The 20,974-nt window shown below is 35.7% G+C and overlaps 1 protein-coding gene across 4 annotated transcripts in view; it reads left to right on the top strand.

The window, feature by feature from the left end:
* Positions 1–20,974, top strand: part of CACNA2D1 (calcium voltage-gated channel auxiliary subunit alpha2delta 1) — a 360,232-nt gene that overhangs the window by 161,151 nt on the left and 178,107 nt on the right. For all 4 annotated transcript variants that reach the window (XM_058023720.1, XM_058023719.1, XM_058023722.1 and 1 more), the window contains exon 4: positions 8,469–8,528. In XM_058023720.1, coding sequence (XP_057879703.1) covers positions 8,469–8,528 — 60 coding nt within the window. The remainder of the gene's footprint in view (positions 1–8,468; positions 8,529–20,974) is intronic.

Below are 20,974 nucleotides of genomic sequence, written 5' to 3'. Positions count from 1 at the left end.
TGCCTTACATTTAAGCCATATGAATTATTAGAGTGAAAATGTAATGATCTCTAAGGGGTTTAAGCCTCTGCAAATGAGAAGGATGAATGATGTCTTAAGAGAAGTGGTCTTCTGCTATTTTTATACACCACTCTAGTGAAATTTCACTGCTAGATGTCAAGATGCATTTGACAGACTATCTTACTCTTCTAATAGTTTTTCTTCATGCCTTTATCTACAGTTGTCTCTATCGTGCTCCCTTGTCTACTGAAACATTTCTGGCAGTATCAAGCTGTCATAACATTTCCCAGCTTCTCAAATCTCCTGACTGCACACATCCTAGAAATATACTCTGGCTTGGAAACTGAACTTCCTTCCTCTTTCCCTCTCCCTGTAAATGTGGAAATTCTGCTTCTCTACCTTCTGATGTGAATCTGCTACTCTCCTTTTTGCTGCTTAATAATAGTTGAATATAATAAATTTGTACACCCCTACTGCATCATATTAAGTGTGTCAGGTATTTCACACAAATAATATTTCATGCCTCGTGGGCAGGACTCAGTGCATCAGTTAGAGAAGACAATTTTATGCTCCCTACATTCTTCATTGTGCCTGTATTTGATCTGTTCTCTGGGACTCAGATACTCCTCCAGCAGTGCCTTGGGACCTGTGGTTCATTTTTCCCTTTGACTGCTCATGTAAGCTTTCTTTTCAGCATGTACCAATGGTCTTGCTAGTTCTAGTAAGGATTATGGACATTACACACAAAGCTGAGGTGACACCAGTGAGTTTTCACACAGCTACAAACTGGTACTTGACATCATCCCCTGCAACTTCTGCAGGCTGCGCACTCACCTAAGTGTGTATCAAGCTAAACCACTTTTCCAGAAGTTTAAATGAATGGGGTTTAGCTTATCTATCTATCTATCTATCTATCTATCTATCTATCTATCTATCTATCTATCTATCTATCTATCTATCTATCTATCTATCTATGTCTGTCTGTTATTTTTTCTCCAGAGATGACTTTCAGTAGTGTATATAGCTCCAGCTCTTCTGTGATTTGTTTTCAGGACGGAAACAAAAAGTGACAATATCTGTACATTTGACTACTTCTGAAGGATTTGAGATTCTTCCTAAAACTTAACTGAAAATCCTAATATATTATATTTGAAAGACTTTTTCAGCTCTCTTTTAGGCCTTGAAGTACTGCCACTATGCCACTTTTTCCTTCTCTTTTTGTCAATTTGCTAGGAACAAATATAAGTGAAGACCTATTTCTAGTTCATGCTTTTGAGAAGGGCTGCTTTTATGTAATGGAGAAGTGTCACTGTGACAAATATTCTTTGGGCTTTATCCTTTCTTACTTTCCTTATATGACACTTTTGTCAGTGACAGGTGATTGCACATTTCACTTAAGTCATCAAAAGCACGTGTGGGATGCATTTATTTAGGGCATCCTAATTTCAGTTTTTCCTGTTGAAATAAATGTGATTAGTTATGTCAGAAAGTGTTAACTTTACCTACAATATGGTAATCTCAAGTACTCTAGTTCAGATTTTATTTCCCATTGATTTCTGATCTTATTTTGACCAGTGGCTTCATTTGCTTAGGAACAAGACCATGAGTAAAAGTTATATGTAGAGAATTAGCCTTATTTTTTCTTCTTTTATTTAAGTAAACAAGAGGAATAAAGGTTGTCTTGAATGAAAAATAATGATTTTCATTATAACAATTAGCAAATACTGAAAACCTTTAAAGCTCTATCTTCTAAACACATGGAAGGGGATTATTTTTTTTCCATTAAGTTACTTTGTAACCAACATGACAGCCTTTCTTTGTATAAAAGGTCATCCTGTTAAAAAAACCGACTAAGAAGGTCTGAAATAGAATTATTTTTCATATGAATAAAGCAGAAATGTCTTGAAATACATTAGAAAAGCAGACAAACTGTGGGAAATACTTTTCTGCTTACTTTTTAATTAAATTGAGCTTTGTAATCTACAGCTGAATTAGAAAAAAATAAATGTAGCCTTTTAGGTTGCTGCTAATTGTTTATAAAGTAGAAGACAAGGATTGAATTGTTACTTTGAACAGTTGTCCAGAGTTGTAACATTATCTTTAACATTAGCTTTTCAAAAAAATTTGCTAATTCCCAATCGTCTTAAAATACATAGACATTTAGGCCAGTAATTTTATATGAAGACTGCTTTTTGTAAGTATTACAATGTCAGCAGACCCCTGGTATACCCTTTTTCCATATGGATATGACTCAAATGTTCCCAGAGAGCAGCTGAGGCATACAACATACATTTTCTGTATAGAATATAGGAGACCTTTTATAAACACAGTAATTCTGTGACCTTATATGCTTCAGAGATCCTCATTAACAGAGCACAGCTCACATTACCATCATGTGTCACAGCAGATGTCAGACTAAAGAGAAGCTGTGACTTTGCAGTGTAAATACCTCAAATGTAACCAAGCTGCAGATCAGCAAAAAAAAAAAAACAAAACAAAAAAAAAACCCCAAAAAATACAAACAAACAAAAAAACCACACAAAGAAAAAACAACCCAAAAAACTATATTTGGTAACTATATTAAAAAAATATTCTCAAGAAGATGTTTAAAGTTCTAGTTTAATCTTCTGCTGAAGATTATGGCCTTTATATAATGGAATACAGCAAAGCTTAGGGGAAAAAAGTCCTTATTTGACATAGGGAAATATGAATTATCATGGGAAATTTTGTGCTTCAGTGTTAGTGATCACAATATTTTTAAAAGCAAGTGAATTTACTTGAAAGAGGAATCATTTAAACTTATGGTTACAATTCAAATCACCATAATTGAGCATGTCTTTGGTTCAATCTAAGGCACTGTTTTGTGGTTGGGACTGTCCTATCCAAACTGACATGCCTCAGCATCATCAAATCTAGAGAGCCTTTGTCGTGATAACTATTATCAGTGCCCACTTGTTAGAAAGATCATACAGGAAATATCTTTATAAGTGACATGTAAAAGGGTAGTAAGCCCCTATTAACTCCTTCTGTGTCCCTCTGGAAGTATGGAAATAAGACAAAAGAAAAAAAATCCAGATGTGTTTATGTGAGGGTTATGGTCTTGCCATCTTTAGTACATCTATGCTCACTTTTGGGTTACTGACCTTCCAGTTTACAGTTGTTTGCTGAGCTCAAACTCTCTGTTATAACCTGGGTGGTCTTTTTATAGAGTTGGGTACAATTATTCAATAGGGTAACTCATGGTATTTGGATGATTCATTACCAAGAATTCCTGTGAAAATGTAACATGTGCTATGCATTTAAAGAAAACAGAATCAAGGTAGAAGAAAATAGTTCTAATTTGTTTTAATATAGAATGTAACAGCTTACTGAGCTGAGAATGTAATCTTTTGGACTTTGTCAGTCTGTATTAAACCTGTAGTGAAATAACAGTATCAGTCTTGCATTGACACTTTAGACACCAATACATGAGTCTTACAAAATCTCTTCTTCATCTTGTAATTCATGTCCAATTCATAATCAACTATGGAAGAAAAATATTTGTGTTTCAGACACATATATGAAAACTGTGTATTACATCACTTTTACACATAGTTCTTGTGGCTTTTGTGCCCTTCATCCAAGAACAGGTTTGAGTATTTGGATAATATTCTACAATCCGGACTCAGAGGTCATTCTGTATTCTATGTTGTTCTTTATAAGCTTGATATTGACATGTTTTTCCATGGTACTTATTTTCTTAAAATAACCTAAAAAACCCTTAGATTTTGTGTTTTAAAAAGTTTGTGAGGTTACTGATATCTATTAACTCTCAAGATTACACATTTTATAATAGCTTAATATATCAGGAACTGGTTGAATATTATTTTCAAATAAAACAATTAAAGGAGAATGGGAAGCACAAAAGAAAATTATTTCATTGTACTGAATATAAATTTAATTGGGCCGTTTGCCGGCAGAATCTTGTGCTGGCAAGGAGGAGATAAAAATATGACATAAATGTAAGAAAAATGAAAGCTGGAAGATGAATAGGCCTGCTAGGGAGTTGATCTTTACAGATCAGATAAAGATTCTTGCTGTCTGTGCTGCATCAAAGGCTGCCTTTCAGAGATAGTAACGTGAACTTGGAAACTGGGGACAAGACCTTTGGAAATAGAGGGTTTTGAGATTGACAAGCAGCTGGGTTTTGGATCTCTTTTAGTTGTTTTCCTTTTCTATTATTTGTGTGTGTGTTTGTATGTGTATAATCTTTTATAATCCCTTTAAAAGTTAAAGAAAGATTCAGAGGCTGGTGGAGTGAATTAACACTTGCACCTTATCTAGCTTTTCAATAGCTGTTTTCCTTTGAAGATAACCTTTCTCTTTGAAACATATAAGGAAATCTAGTGGCAGGTGCCTCTTGACTCCTTTTAAAGTTTGATTAAAAATACTTATTTGTGAGCAGTGACTGATTTATAAAGGATATTTTTAAATTTTTTTTTATTAATGAGCTAAGTATTCTGGAAATTCCTGAAAATAATGAGCACTGCACCCTGCTAAGGAAAAAAAAAAAAAAGGGAGAAATTTGTTATCATTAATTATTTAAAAAAAATTGAAAACTAATGAAAAAAAATACGTAGAAGTAATTGTTAAATCTAGGAAAATTTAGTAAACAAATTGCATGTTTAATCAAAGTGTTTCCAAGCACCTTAAATTTGACATCATCTACTGTGTCAATCACACTGGCTAAATCTGGCAGCAGTCCCTCTGATCCCTTACTTAAAAAGCACCATCACACAGCTGTCAGGCATCCTCCAAAGGACATGAATAAATGCTACAGCATTCTGTTAGCCTTTGCAGCCCTCTCTCCCTGGTTGTGGTTCCTCAATTTATTTACTAATTCAGAGTAAATCTGTGCTCTCCAGCAGACTGCACGAAGTACGGTTCTTTAAATATCATGAAGTAAGCCAGAACACTTCTGTTACATGTTAGTTTTGCTTCTTTTTTTCATTTTTAGTTTTCTTCTGCTTTTCCTACTCTGTATCCAAAATATGCTGTTTGTTCAAGGCAGGAAAACATCTCTCAGCTTTCATCTATACAGCAAGCAATACAGAGAGCATGGAGGAAAAAATTATTAAAAACTAATATACAAGAATATTGTTTAAGCCCATTTCTTCTTATTTTTTTACACATAAAAATTACTATCTCAGGATTTTAGTATTTGCTGGAGAAACCTGCAGGGAGCTGCAGTGGGTCATGGTGTTAAAGAAGCTGTTGCCTTATTAAACCCTCATTGTAATGAGAGGAAAATGGGAAGCTCCAGGTGTCAGCCAGCTGTTGTGCAGCTTCTCTGTCAGCATTCCCCAGAGACTCCTCCATCAACACAGGGAAGGCCAGACGTGACATTTGCAGACCTCAAAAGGAAGCAGAAATCACATGATTTCTTTGAGATGAAAAATTAGTCTCCTTGTGTCACAGTAAAAGGCACAAGTAACTTGAGTTTGCTTCACTGCCTGGCTGTTTTTGGCCAAGGAGTGTCGACACAGGGTAATATGAGGTACATCCTAAATATACATTCCAGCTAAAGAATTGGATATATTGCAGATAATTTTTTTTTTTTAATTGATCAAATAACTGGAACATCAACAAAAAAATACTGATTTTGGACAGTAGAGCAAAAGGTTCTTTAGGTAAGCAGTGATGAAGAAATCAAAAAGGTATCTCAACCCGTTGCTGGAACCTGTATGCATGGTCCTGTCTTGTTGTCATGTGTACTTTCATTATGGTATCAGGTTTGGGGTTCTAGGGGACAAGGAACAACTGTTTTCTCATTGGTTTTTACTATTTCTTAAACAGTTTGCTTGCACTTTCATATGAGCTTGATCACCATTAACAAAGCTCTGTACACATGCCCTGAATGCCAGCCTCTCATTTTGGAGGCTATTTTAAGATATAAAGCATTGTAGCTATTTCATGTACTGTTACTTTAGAAGGTTGCTTAGGATGAGTTCTAGCTAAAGCCTGACTGCAAAATTCCAAAGGAGAATGAGATTACAGTTTTGTGAGGGATATTCTTTTTTCCCCTTCATTTGAGACAAAAGAAAGCAACCCAAACTAACTTTTTTTTTATTATTATTAATTTGCTTTAAACATTTTCACTTTATAGTGCAGATTAGCTAAGAAATCTACCATTTGAACTGAGGAACTTCAAGCATGTCCTCAGTTCTTTCCATGGAAAATTCTTAGTGGTGTTAATGATGAGTGTATATTTCTCTCCATAATCCATCTATCATTTTGTGCATTTGGGTTCTGCTGTCTTTTGTGGTTCTCAGAGTTCCTTAAGGCAATGGAGCAGAGTGTGAAGGAAATCTGAGGACAGTGTTAACTGCAGCTATTTACACATGTAGCAAGTGTTATATCTTGCTTTGCTTCAATCTGGTGAAATATGACTTAATCATCTTGAATTTATCAAAGGATATGCAAATTTAGATATAGAATGGGCTAGATTAAGTGAATAAATTGGATGGACAAAGTTGTTCTAGTGTATTACCAAAACGTGAAATGCTGTAGATGTTTGTCCATTGCAGTCAAGAGAGAGTTTGACTGTGTTTTTTTCCAATATAATGTAAGAAATGATATCATAGTTTTCCTTTGGTTATTATGGTACTTGGTTACTGTGGATGCACCTCCAGTGAGCAGTGCCTGTAAGATGCTGGTAGCTTTCTGTTAGATAGGGATCATTTGAACTGACAATAAAACAACTGAGTGGGGACACATTTTGTGGCAGTAGAGGACATAGTTGACGTTTTTTTCTGATTTTAAAGAATTATTCCAAACCTTAAAGTAAGGAAAAGATCCTAAGTGCTGACTTTTGAAATGTGCCAGTCACCCTGGTAGCTGTTAGAGCAGGAAGGGTTGCTCTCAGGGGATAAGGCAGCACAGGCAATGGCAAGGTCTGAGGTGAGGTTCTGACAGATCCATGTCTGGAACTCCAGCTTTCCTGGATTTCTGGCCATATTCCTTTTGCTGTTGGCAAGAACTGACAAGGTGACTCAACTGAAAATGTGACTCAGACACCAGTTCATCTTGTGTAAGGATTGCTCTGAACATTAAAAGGGTGTCACCCTGGTTTTTTAAGATTTTCTAAGCCTTCTGATGTTGACATTCTTGTAGTGAACTTTCTTACACCCTTTCTGTAAATAACTCATTGTTTTGCGTTCCTTTATGGAGGAGGAGAAAGTTGATGGACTGTTGGTTTGTCCAGTGTCATTGGAGAGGTGGCACTGTCACCCTCCAATCCACTGTCACTCTCAGAAAACTATAAATGTTGGAGTCAGAAAATAAACTTCCCTTTTTCTACACCTTGAGAACAGCGGTGTGAGCTTGTATTCTTTCATGTCCTATAGGGACAAAAGGGTCATCAGATTTATTGTCACACAGTAAGCATTTTCATCCCTACTTATCTGGTGGACATAGTGAGGCTGTGTCTCCTAGAAAGGGACCATGACTCCTAAAAACAGTTGCTAAAATTTTTATTGGGCTGTAAAATAATTTATATCTAAAAGTAAGTCACCAATTAGGACATGGCTGAGTCCACATGAACTGCATTCACATCAGGTGGCTGCTTCTTCAGGGTGAGCTGGCTTGCTTTAGGGATGGGTGCACCTGTGGGATGGGGGATCAGTGTGCAGCTTTGCTGGACAACACGCATTACCTTGGCAAATTCTGTTTGCAAAATTGTAGTGAAGTCCTAAGAATTGTGTCCAAACAGGTTTTATTCAGACTTACGAGGAGGAACACATCATCCAATCTAATGGATGTATCTGTACAAGAGATTGATTTGAAAGAGCAAATTCCAGTGCTTTTCTTTCTGTGGGGCTAAGTGAAAAGACTGGATTTATTCAAAGTATTAAATTGGGTGAATTCCTTCTAGGAACGTGCTTGTTACTCTCCAGCTGCTATTAAATCCATGAGATCAGACTCCAGCCAGTCCCAAATTACTGACTTTTTATGTATCCCGAATCATCACAGGGCTGTCAGGAGTTTCTAAAATTGAAGCTAAATGATATAAAAGAGGAATAAATGTCCATAACATGATGTTTTAATATTTTAATATGTACTTGTCATTAGATAGTAGATTCAATTAATGCACATAAGACAAGATAGTGTGTGTAAAGAGAGAGTATTTTCAGCAGGACGTTGATGGATTTTGAACTTAACTAGAACTTTTTAAATTATATTGGAGTGAGGGTTAAATTTTCTAATGCATTACTGTACTTAAATATAAAATAATACAGAAAATAGCATTTCTATATGACATGGCTCACCTTTACTCAAATGCATATAATTTTCAAGCAAATGAAAAAAAGCATAGATATAAAATTTTTAGAGAGAAAATATGCATAGGAAAAAAGTAAAAGAGAAAATTTTTTTTTTGTGTAAAGAATCAGTAAAGACTAAAATTTATGTTCTCTCTCTTTGTTCTTCAGCGCCTTGCTAAAGAAGCAGAGAAGTACCAAGCATCACATCAGTGGAGGGATGAGTTTGGGGTAAGCTTCAGTTTTTCTCCTTTTAACCTTCTTGGATTTTTCCTCTTTGAAATGTTAACTGTAGTCTTCCAAATATGTTGTTTATGTATCTACTACAGAAAGGGTTATTGACTATGAAGAGACAGTTATTTAATTCAGTAAACAGAGTCTCAGTCAGGGTGCCTAGAGAATAAAATGAACTTTTCCCTTCAGAAGCTCATAGGGAGCTTCACAGACCAGAGATGTAGCTCTGAGTTGTACACAAGACATCTGTTTGCTTTGACAGACAGGGAATGATTACAGAGAAGACAGTTGAGTGATGGCTGCTATCAGTTAAAAGTGTGCTTATTCCAAAAACTGAAACAGAATCATTGAAAAGATTTTTACAAGTTGTCTTTTTCTTGTGTAAAGAGAAAAAAAACCCCAAAACCCCAAACAAACAAACAAAAAAAAAAAAAAAAAAAAAAAAAAAAAAAAAAAAAGAAAAGCCCAAGCAAGAAAAGCTTAATACAGAAGGATTTGGTTTTCTGCATGACTTGGGAGTCATAGACATTTCTATAGAATATCTTTCCATATTTTGATAACTGCATCTCTTTATTCTATATTCTAGTACTGCTGAAAGAGGCCCAACCTGGTCAAACATTAAATTATCTTCTTTAATCATTTCAGGCTTTACTGAAAAAATAAGTGGCATGATTTTAAAATGTATAACCTTGATGTTTTTATTACCAATTTGCCTAAATTAATATTTTGCTGCATGATTATAAGCCTCTTAATTTTAGGCTATAGTTCCTGGCTAAGTGTCAAAATTATTTATTATGCCTTTATTCCATGTTCCTTCAGAAATAAAAGCAGATGGTGCTTTTACATGATGCTGCTGCAAACCCGGACTGTGTTTGCACATCCATGAGAATCATTTAGCACACAGTTAAATGCACAGTGGTTTTCTAAGAATGTTGTTGTGGTTTTACCCCAGCTGACAAGTAAGCACTGCACAGGCACCTGCTCACTCCCAGTCAGGATACAGGGGAGACAATTGCAAGAGTGAAAATGAGAAAATTCATGGTTGATATAAAAACAGTTTCATAATTAAAGCAAAGGTTGCATGGAGTAGCAAAGCAAAACGAGGAATTCCTTCAGCACTTCCCATGGGCAGGAAGGTGTTCATCTATCCCCAGGAAAATGGGGCTCCTTTGCCCTTAATGGTGACTTGTGAAGGCAAACACCATCCCTCCAAAATTCTACCCCTTTCCTTCTCCTTCCTGCATGTTATACACTGAGCAGGGTGCTGTATGGCATGGGATATCCCTGGGTCAGCTGGGGACAGCTGTGCCCCCCCAGCCTCCTCACTGGTGGGGCACTGTGAAAAACAGAAAAGGCCTCAGCTGCACAAAAACACTCCTCAGCAATAAAAATAAATAAATTAGAAAAAACACACCAGAATTATCAACACTTTTCTCAGAACAAATCCAAAATATAGCCCATGCTAGCTACTGTGAAGAAAATTAGTTCTAACCCAGTGAAAACCAGCAGAAATGTTCACTCTGATCCAGTGTTACTCAGGCACTTGAAGATCTGAAAACAGACAACAAAGCTGGTGAGGTCAGGCCATGTAATTCAGAGAGGAGTGACTGACTTGAGGAGTGCAGAGAGTCTGGACACAGCCTGGGTGTTTTTAGCTGTGCTCTCTGCACAGGCACAGCCTCCAACACGCAGCAAAACACACAATGCATATTCCATGGAGATGCTGGAACAAGAATGCTGCAGCGACCTTTTCTGCTGATCTGTGTCTCTCGTGACTGGAAAACAAAACCTGCAGGCTTGATGGACTCAGTGCAGAGCTGTGTGAATACAGTCAGGATCTCATTCTAATAATTTTGCTTCTCTGCTATATTGTGGCATCATGTCAACACCGCCTCAGCTTTTGTTTTTCTTTGTATCCTTTTTTTCACAGTACAAGTCAGTCATAGAAAAGAGGCTTCAGTTTTTACCTGAGTTCATTTCCAAGGAGACATCTCAAAATATTTTGGAAATGTGATTTTATATTAATGTTGTAGTTCAGGGAAAGGCTATGGTCAGCATTGAAAAAAAATGCAGTTGGATTTATAATAAAGTAACTGCAAGCTGATATTGTACTTCACTGTTTTGAATTTGGATCAGAACAGTGTGCACCAAATAATAACCTTGACATTAGGTTATGCAATTAAATTTCAAATAAATGTATTAAGCCTCTTATAACTTAATTTGTTCCATTTTTGCCAGAAGTAATCTTTCTTCTCTTCTGGCCTACTTTTTAGAAAATGCCTGCTTGAATTAGTTTGCACACAGATCTTTATGATAAACTTAATTTTCACTGGAAGAATCATTCTCCTAATGGCTCTGATGGAAAATAGAAGATAGGCTGTACAACTTTCTGCAGTTAGAGGTTCTTAAAGCTCTTTTGATAGCATTATGAATGGTCTATATGATGCTGAGTGAGGTTCATTTCTCATCCAGGATTTGGGTTTGGGTGATGAAAGCCCTTGCAGCAGCATTTCACATGAGTCACTGTAGAATGAAACTCATGGGACAAGCTATTTCTGCTTCTAATGAGCTTGTGATCAGCAATGTCCTTGACAGGCAGATTGCAGATGAATAAAAGCCTATGGAGTTTTCAGTAGAAAATATCCCAAGCATTCCTCCTGGGGTAGTCTATATGGGCTGGCTTGAGTGGAACATATGCAAAAAAGAAAGGGCAGAGAAGGCTGACTGTGAGACCAAGGCCTGCGCAGAGCTACAAGGGATGTGTCAGTCAAATACACCAGGGTGCCTGTTCTAACACCTTACTCTAAATATGAGTGGGTTGTGCACAGTTCACAGCAAAAGAAACGTGCAAGCATTAATTTCATTTTCAGATTAATGTCACCATAAAATAAAAATTCAGCATCTTAGATACGGTCTTTTGAAATAAGCTACTACAAGGAAAAAAACATATTTATTCCCACAGATATTTTGGAAATCTAAAATGAGTTAAGAGCATGCATCTTACATATTTACCATTAGTTCTAACTAAGTGACAAGAAAAAATATAATTTTGGATATGGGTATTTTTCACTGATAATTAAATAGACAAATACTTTTGGAAGTGACTAATTAATTTACTAAACGTACAAAATTATTCAAAGCAACATTAATAATATTAGCTAAGAATATCAAATATCTTCTTAGTAAAAAAGGGAAAAAAAGAAATATTGGATTGTAAAGTGTTATTTCTTGATGAAGCACAAAGTTATTTAAAACAGTTGAACTGCAGTTTACTTGTATGGCCCAAAAATAATACTTACCTGTTAGAAAACTATTAGGTTTTAAGAGAATATTTGTGAAGTTTGTGAAGGCAAATCAAAAATGCCTAGCTTCAGGCAAATGGAGAAATCCCATTCTCTATTTCCCACTGCATTGGTACTGCCCAATTCCCCAGCTGCCTGTACAGCTGGAGGAATTAAGCCTGAATATTTTAGATTAAAGCAGTTACAACTCAGAGGTACAAACCAATAAATCTAAATGAAACAGCCTTGTCAGTTTGAAATGTCTTGTACACTACAGATTGAAAGGGGGATGCTTTTGACAGTTGTGATCGTCCAATTATTTTTCTGAGATAGAGACTCATGAAAAAAATATATGCAAGCTGAAAGAATGAAAGGAAGAATTCTGTGTGAAGTAATTGCTGTTATTCCCCAAATGAATCTTCTACAATTACATTTGATACCACACTTGATTGCCTTGCAATGGTTGGTTAACTAAAGCAATTTTGTTTCCAGTTGGGTTGCTGGATTAATTGTACTTACACATGTAAAAACATAAGGGACATCTCATTGGTATTTTAAAAGGGGAGTCTGTATGCATGGCCTATTAACATCCACTTATTTATATGGAAGCTGAAACTCAAACTTTTAAGACTTATTTATCATATGAAAATGCCACATGAAAAATTCTTTCAATATGCTTTATCTTTTAACCAGTAGTGTAATTTTATTTTCTTCTGTGTAAATGATGTTTTTTACCTCTTGGTAATTTTGAGACAGCATTTTCTCTGATAATAATATGTAGGCTGATGTTCATGTACCAACTGGGCTTAAAAATAATGACAAAAGGTCACGGGAATAATACTTTGGAATTATGTTTCTTTGTTTATCCTTTACTAGTAAAAATTTTGGCTGCATAAAACTCAATGAAAAGTCGCTCAGCAAAGAAACAAAAGATGCAAAGGATAACTAAGATAAAACAGGTTTCCTATCACCAGAGTTGATCCAAGAGATGACCTACCAGAGCAGAGCAGTAGTAGGTGTCTCTGTCGTATCTTGCAGTTTGAAGATTTTCAGGACTGTCTGTAGTTTATTGTGGATGCTACAACAATGCTAAAACACTGTATCCTAAAAGCCTCAGCTGGAAAACAAACAAACAAAACATGAAACTTTCAGCTTTGGCATGCTTTCATTATAAAGAAACAGTTTACTAAACATATTTTGCCTCTTGAAAGAAGGAAAATTCTGTGAAGAAAACAAGCTAGAATCCTTTTTCTCTCATCTCCTCAGAGATATGATTCAGTTCTCTCCTGGTTTGCACCTCTGATAATTCTTTTTTGTGCAAAGAGCATCTGTGAGAAATGCAGCTGAGGTTTGGCACCAGAGCTGCAGTGCAGGGAACCAGGTGTGGGATCCTTTCCTAGTAAGTCATGGATACTTTATAATTTTGTGAAAGTTATAATACTAAATTACACTTTATAATTTTTTGAAAGTTATAACACGAAACACAGGCAAAGTATCAAACCTGTCAGTGTCTTCACACAGAGCTTTGATCCAAAACTGAGTGAAATAAATCTTCCTTTAATTTTGATTCATTTTGGATAATGCCTCACATTTCAAAAGCCTCTGTGATTTGAAAAAAACCCATCCAAATGATCAATTAAAACTGACAGGTTCTAGGGAGGGCAATATTTTATTCTCTGTAGGGCTGTGTGCCACCCCTTCTGGGACCTGTAGCCTTCATTTGTGTATAATTTAAATTAAATGTGCCCTATCTCACTGAAAGTAATTAAGTACCATTTTTCTTCCAGTGATTGCACTTGGATATTTTTCTACCCAGGGCATCAATTTCTCTCAGTGTGTACTCTGAGAGTAATAAGAAGGTGAGGTAAAGAGGAAATAAGGATAAATACTGTTTACTGAAATTGGGTGGGTTTAAGGATTGTTCTGGTGTTTAGCTGATGTTTATCAAATCTCTCACACCTTTTGGAGTCATGAAAATTCACTGTGAATGTTCCAGGAACAAACATTTCTGCAGTTCTCTATAATATTTGTCAAAGTGAGACAGGAGAATGATAGTTACAGCCTTTGGAACACACTGATTTCAGCTTCCCAGGATCTCCATCATTAGTTAGGAGAATTTCATCTAAGTGCAGAAATCCACTTTGAACATGTCCATGCTGAAGCCTCTTTGGAGATGTGGCATAAGCCTCACCATGTAAGTGCAGAATTTGTCTGGCATTCTCTCCTGGGAGCAAGATCCCTCTGTTTACCTGTCTGTCCCCAACATCCTGCCCCCTAATGCTTGAATTCTAATTTAAAAAAGTCTCAGTGTGCCTTCTGGTTTACAAATATCTAGCAGGTACTAGTTAGATAAAAGAAAAACATCCTAATGGAAATTAAAAAAAAAAAAACAAAACATCTAAGTCATTAGAAATCTTTTTAAGAGTAGAGTTACTTGCTACCTTGCCTGGATTTTTATAACTTCCTACAGTCTCTCAGATGAGTCTTTCACTCTAGAAATCATTGATTTATCTCTCAAATATGGGCTGCCATAGGCTAGCTCTTCCATGCTTCTGTTCCATTGTATATCTGACACAATCCTGTATGAGAATTGCACCAGTGAGTGTTAGTGTGATTGATTAATCGTACTGGAATCCTTGATTTCTTTTTTCTTTTTCACACTTTAAGAATTTTAACTGATAGGGAGTTGATGAGGAAGACAGTGGTAGCAGCACAATCAGAATTAAGATTATATATAAGCAGGGATATAAAATGTGTAGCTATAGAGCAGCTGGTGTTTGGTCTTTAGATACTGGTTATTTACCACTTCTTAGTATGCTTACCTTCAGTAAAGGAGTGTAACTTTATAATATAAATCATTGCACCGATCTCATCTGTGCAGTGAAGTGCTTCACTGGTTGGAAACTTGCCAAAAAAGCTTTTAGAGTAGAGCAAAGAAACACCTTCAATCACTGTTGAGGGCTTTCAAGCATTCCATTTTATCTGAAAAATCAAATATGTTAAAGACATCTAATACACTTTTCTTACTTATTGACCAGGCAACTCATTTAAAAAATGTGCAGCTTCTGAAAGAGGTGGAGGGAAGGATCTAGGTAAGAAGAAAAGAAAGAAAGGTGTGATTTTTATTATTAAGCTGCCATACATATGCATTATCACCTTCATTTTGGATGAAGCTTTAATGTGCTTTCAGAAAAAACACCTTATTAAAAGCAAGATATACTATTGTACTCAATTTATTAACATCCTGTAGGTTCTTCAGTTTAAAACTGAGAAGTACAATATGCCAAGAAAAGCTTTTGCAGGCTGCTATTGTGCACGTTTTCTAAGAGTTTATTGAATCAGATGAAGCTAACTGGTTTTTTGATGTTACCTTTCACCCTCACATTCAGGGATAAGTAATTCATAGCACTGTTTCAATACCTTTGGTGAATAAGTAAAATCAATTAGAAATGGATTTCAAGGCTGCTGTTTAGTTTGTCTGCAAGCTTTTTTTGTCAAATATTTTAATTTCAAAACTAACAATATATTTTTTCTATGCTTTGTCCTTGCCAGTATAACTAGGACATGACAAGTTTCCTCACTTTCCTAGGAAAACTCATTTTTCTGTTGGTTATCACATATTATTCTGACCCTTCTTACACTGAATTTAGGAAAAGTGCCAATGTTTTGGAAAAAGTATTAACTAACCGAACTTTGCTGTCAATATTTACAAATTGAAATTTTTTGTTATATATAGTAATTGGGAGAGGGATTTTTTGTTTTTGTTGCCTTTTTGTTTCTTTTCCTTTTTTTTCCTTTTTTTTTTTTTATTTAAAACTAAAAAACCCTGATTGAATATGCACAGGAAGTTAATCAATGGTGTAAGAGTCAAATATGACTTTTCATAATGGAGTCAGACTTCCAAGTTTGAGAAATTCAGAAAATATGACACAGGTTTCATTCTTACTTTAGAGAAGGAATTCCTTTCATAATAGCAAACCTTAGACTTTTTTGTTTTGGTTTTTTTTTTAAATGAAATTAAACCCAAATATTTTTTAAATATTTCCTGCCAGAAAGAGCAAATACTGTGAATATGTGTATTTGGGATTCTACATGTGTTATTTCATACTAAAAATAGAACTTTTCTGAAAGTCTGAGCTGAATGGGTTGTATTTTGGAGATGGAGATATTTGTGGGTTTCTTAACTCCATTTACTTTTTTTTTTTTTTCAAATGACAAAACCAGTGGTGTCGTGCAGGCTTGATATTTTACTTTTTTTCTTATGTCCTAGGATTCCTGTAAGATGCCAAAAGAAAATTCAGCTTGTCTTTGCCCAAGCTCATTACCTTTAGAGAAGGACCTAAGAGCAGAGTTGGAAAGTTTCCATATTAAAAAGTTTGCAGATCTCTACACTCCCAAAAAGCTCTGTTCCTTGAAAAGAGGCTTGTGCAGCAGATGTGAACAGAAAATGTTTGATGTCTGCACTCTTTTTGCAGTTGCAATACTGTAGAAACTTTTATAGTTATTTCATTTTACATAGACTATCAAATGCTCTGGGAGTGCAAGACAATCTTATTATTAAGAGCGGCATTTTGCTTGAGGGATTTGGGAATTCTGAGCTTTCTATCTCCTGAGTATAGTGTAATTCTCAGTAGAATTTAAACAAAAGGTGAAAGTGTCTCTTTTATGTCTTGCAAATGCTGATGTGTGATTGAAATAGTGTCAGATATTTCTTGTAGACTTGGCCACAAAGCAAGAGATGTGCATAACACAGAGCAGAGAAATTCTTCAAAATTAGCAATATCCTAACCTGTGCTAACATCATGCAAAGAAATGCTTAAAAATTCTACCTTATTTGACCAGAAATTAAGCATTTGTTAAGCATTTGCTTTGTTTTTTTCCAGTTAACTCTTGCTATGAGCACATTAGTACTCTTTAAATAAATGCACAAAGTCTAGGTCTCATTGAAGGGGCATTAGGATTTAGCAAGTCTGAAGAAATCTGGGTCATCTGTATGACTGTGATTGATGAGTTTATAGAACACACTACCATTCTGTTTTAATTTTCCCATTTGTTAGTCACAAATTATATTGCACTGAAATACTGTGAATTGTAGCTTTCTTGAAAATGTGAGAATAAATATAAAAATGATCAGACCAGAACCTCACATTTAAAAATGGATGAATAATCCCTGATGAATTATTAATTCAGGTAGGATTGTCTTATTCCTTTGGGCATTACCACCTCTCAGGAGGGTAACTTCGGTTTTGCATTTCTTAAGAGTTACACAGGAGTACAGTAAAACTGAGAAGGTTGGCTCAGTTGATATTTTTCTGTGCTTGCACAAAATTCTGGTGTTTTCACCTCATAAAACTTCTTGTGCTTTGTCTGTGAGATTTTTTCCTACATAAAAGTTTAAAGAAAACTTCCAGCAAAAGTTTTCTACCAGATGAATATGCTCCATATGGGCAAGTTTTATCTAATTTCCTATGGGCATCATAGTTTAAATCACCCTTAGACTTAAAATATTCTAAATTATCATAGAAAAAGTTTTGCCATAGTACTTCTTCACCTTTCAGATAGAATATTTCAGTTTTATTTTAATAGTATTTGCAGATATTTTCTGTTAGAGCTGTGTTGGTGCAGAAAAGGATAGTTTGGTTTATTTTCATTTGTGGTAAGAAATACCAGCAAAAAACCCAAAAAGCTGGATTAAGACTGAAGTTTTTTTTCAAACCCATGTCATTAATATATTTGTTAATCCCAAGTGATGGCTGCCATTTCCTCTGCTGGTGGTTTACTTACTTTCCTTATTATATGGGGATGACACCAAACGGGTGATTTAATTCCAAATACTTCCAGTCTCTCTCTAATGTTTTGGGTCTACATTGATTAAATCAGGACATGTAAGAGTATGTGAGCATATAAAACCTGCTGAGGTGATGTTGGAGGGATGCAGAAAGCCAGACAGGGTGTTACCTCCTAGAGACCTGCCAGATGAGTTGAGAAGGGTTCCTGGTGCATGCTGGACCACAGGATGTGTTTGGACATTGCTTAAGTGTCTTGGGGACAGATGTAATAACCACAGCTTGGATGAAAGCAGAGTGATCTGGGTTTTATTTTGAAACACATACATCATATTCTCTTTGAAGAATATAGCATGTTCTATCCTAAAAAGTCCCATGGTTACACATCAGTATGCATCCTGTGTCAAGAATAAGCACCAAGAGGAAATATTGTTCAAGATAAAATAAGTTTTATTTGCAGCAATAGATACTTAACAGTTACAGATAAATTAACCTTGAAAATTGGAAGGCAAAATCCAGAAGTCTAGTAAGTTCTTCAGACATTCAACTAACAGCAGTAGGGAAAATATCCCACAATTTCTGTGAAAATATTTACAATATTATGAACTATAGTTATATTCACTATATTACAATATTGTGAACTATGAATGATGCTTTTTTGAAAAATAACTATGATATGGACAGGTCAGGACTTCCTTTAACATCAGTAGGCTTTACTGAAATTATCATACTTAAATTGTAATAATTCTCTGAAGTGTTTACAGGTGCCAGTAAGAGTAGAGCAGTGCAAATCCATCTATCTAATTGAACTTGTGTATGTTTGTCAAGAATAGGATGCACTTAAGTAATTCAACTCCTCGTGTAATTTCTATACTGATAAGAAAATGTTAAGATAAATACAATTGAATTAATGAAATTCTTTTATGTCTGCATGCACTCTAAAATACTATATTTTCAAGAGCTTTAAATGTTTTAATATGAAACAGACAAAATGGTCTTTATTGCTTTTAGATAATGAATTAAAGCTTACAGATATCTGAGGTACTAGATATGCTTTTCCCTATTGCTCAGTGTTCACAAACAAAATTTAGGTGATATTTTGAGATTCAGACAAATTTTGATTGTGGCAGGCCTATTTAAGTGGGTAAGGGTTGTTTATATGCAGATATCAATTGTATAAATTTTCCTCTGTGTTTATACTTCCTCATGTAATTATATTTATGTTTGAGAGATATATAATATCTCTCAAAGAGATCATCTAATGTGTTTGTGTATTTATGTCTATGAACAGGAACGCACTTTTAGCTGAGTCCTTTGGAGGTCTACAAAGGACTGACCCTGGTGGGCTCAGATACTTTAAGTATCTCAAATGGTTAAACTATTATGTGCTCATACTTTTGAAATTTTACTTCTTTCATGTTTTAAACCCCAGGAATATTTCACATTCAGTGTGAACAGTGGCTTACTGCAAAAAAGAAATCCTAGCCCTTGGGGTCAATTGGTACAGTTGGCTAATGCTCACTCTGTGCAGGAATCCATGGTCTGTGATTTCCAGTTCATAACACACAGCCTGTGCTGCTCTCATCAGGAGAGTGGGGTTCAACATCAACTAGTTCAACATCAACTACTGAAATAATTTTGAAGGACTTTTCTAGGCAAAGAGAGGCTAATTTAGGATGTTTTCTTATCATACAGTTTTCTGGAGCTGTAAGAGTTATCAGCCCATCCCGTTCAGTAAACTTCCTAAAGTAAAACCAAAAGAAAACAATCTCTAGCAAGGCGGATTGCAAAGTTTTTAACATGAATTTTGTAAAATGAGAAGAGGGAAGGGAAGGGAAGGGAAGGGAAGGGAAGGGAAGGGAAGGGAAGGGAAGGGAAGGGAAGGGAAGGGAAGGGAAGGGAAGGGAAGGGAAGGGAAGGGAAGGGAAGGGAAGGGAAGGGAAGGGAAGGGAAGGGAAGGGAAGGGAAGGGAAGGGAAGGGAAGGGAAGGGAAGGGAAGGGAAGGGAAGGGAAGGGAAGGGAAGGGAAGGGAAGGGAAGGGAAGGGAAGGGAAAAGAGGCCCAGGAAGTTTTGGCTGTTATCAAAGGGGTCATTGATGGCAGCAGTTTGGAATGACAGCTTTGCTGCAAGAGTCTCTGCCCTTCTCCCCAGTTTTCATTGCTATATCTTCTGTGGGTGTGCACATCACATCATCCTTGACAAGACACTTTGCAGCATTCCTTCTTCATTCCCCATCAGCCTGAGTTTCCTGAATCCCTTTATAAACACTTGTAGTTTCTCTCTCTGGTGCTTTCTGCAATCTCAGCTCACACTTCTGTAGTACTGTTGGGTGATGCTGTGGAGAGCTGAGCTGAGCTAGTTTTAAACAACTCAGCATAAATTTCAGGGAACAAAATGATGCATTTCTTCAAACTAAAGTCAGTTTAATACATACTTTGCAATTTACTTCATTCTCTCTTTTTCACTGTGATCTTCCAGTGCTAAGCTCTTTTTTCAGTAGCCTTGGTTAGGTTTGCAGGAACTTTTCTGTCTTTCTTAACAAATACCTGCCTTCATTTCATTTTTTATTTTAACAAGAGAGAGCTATTTTGCTTGTTCAAATTTTCTCACATTGTCTCTTTCTTCACATCTTCACACTTCTGTGATGTATCTGTCCACCCTGAATTTTAAAAAAAGAGATGAATTTCAAAGTGCTGATTTATATGAGAATTTGAAAGTTAGCAATACAGTGTAAGGGCCCAAACTTACATGTGTCACCATTGACTTTGATGGAAATGCTAAAATGCTATAAACTTAGTAAGTCTCTGCCTAGAATAAGATTCATTTATAAAAAGCTTAAAATATTTTTTGAATTGTGTGCTGTTGTTGAACTAGAAGGATGTGCAAATCCATAACTAGATGATTCCTTCTCTGAGTTCTAAAGCCCAGGATTGTTCCCCAGGAAAGATTGCTGTTCCCATCTCACTGACAGCCACCAGCCATCATTCTGGCTTTCAAAGATTTCTTTGTATTTCTTTGCAATTTTTGGCATAAACATCATAAACATCAAATACCTGATGAATGAAAACCCCTGTTGTGATCCATGGGAGGAAACACAAACCCCTTTTTGTTTAGTGCTGTTGTTAAGATGAAGAATGAGAAACATAACAGCAAGATATTGATAGAACTCTTAAATCCTATTTCTCTTCTGCATGACTTCCAGCATACCAATATCACATCAATAATTAAGAGGAAAAATAACTTTGTTCTATTTTTTTATATGAACCTTTTACTTGTAGTGATTAACTAGAAAAGTTTTCATCATTTCATACTAAATAGTAAAAGGAATATTTTCCAGCTGCTGGCTTGTCTCATGCTACTGAGCTACTTCTGAAAT

Source organism: Melospiza georgiana, chromosome 4 (assembly GCF_028018845.1).
Source record: "Melospiza georgiana isolate bMelGeo1 chromosome 4, bMelGeo1.pri, whole genome shotgun sequence".
In the NCBI taxonomy this organism is placed as follows: Eukaryota; Metazoa; Chordata; class Aves; order Passeriformes; family Passerellidae; genus Melospiza; species Melospiza georgiana.
This window is presented reverse-complemented; position numbering and strand designations above follow the sequence as displayed.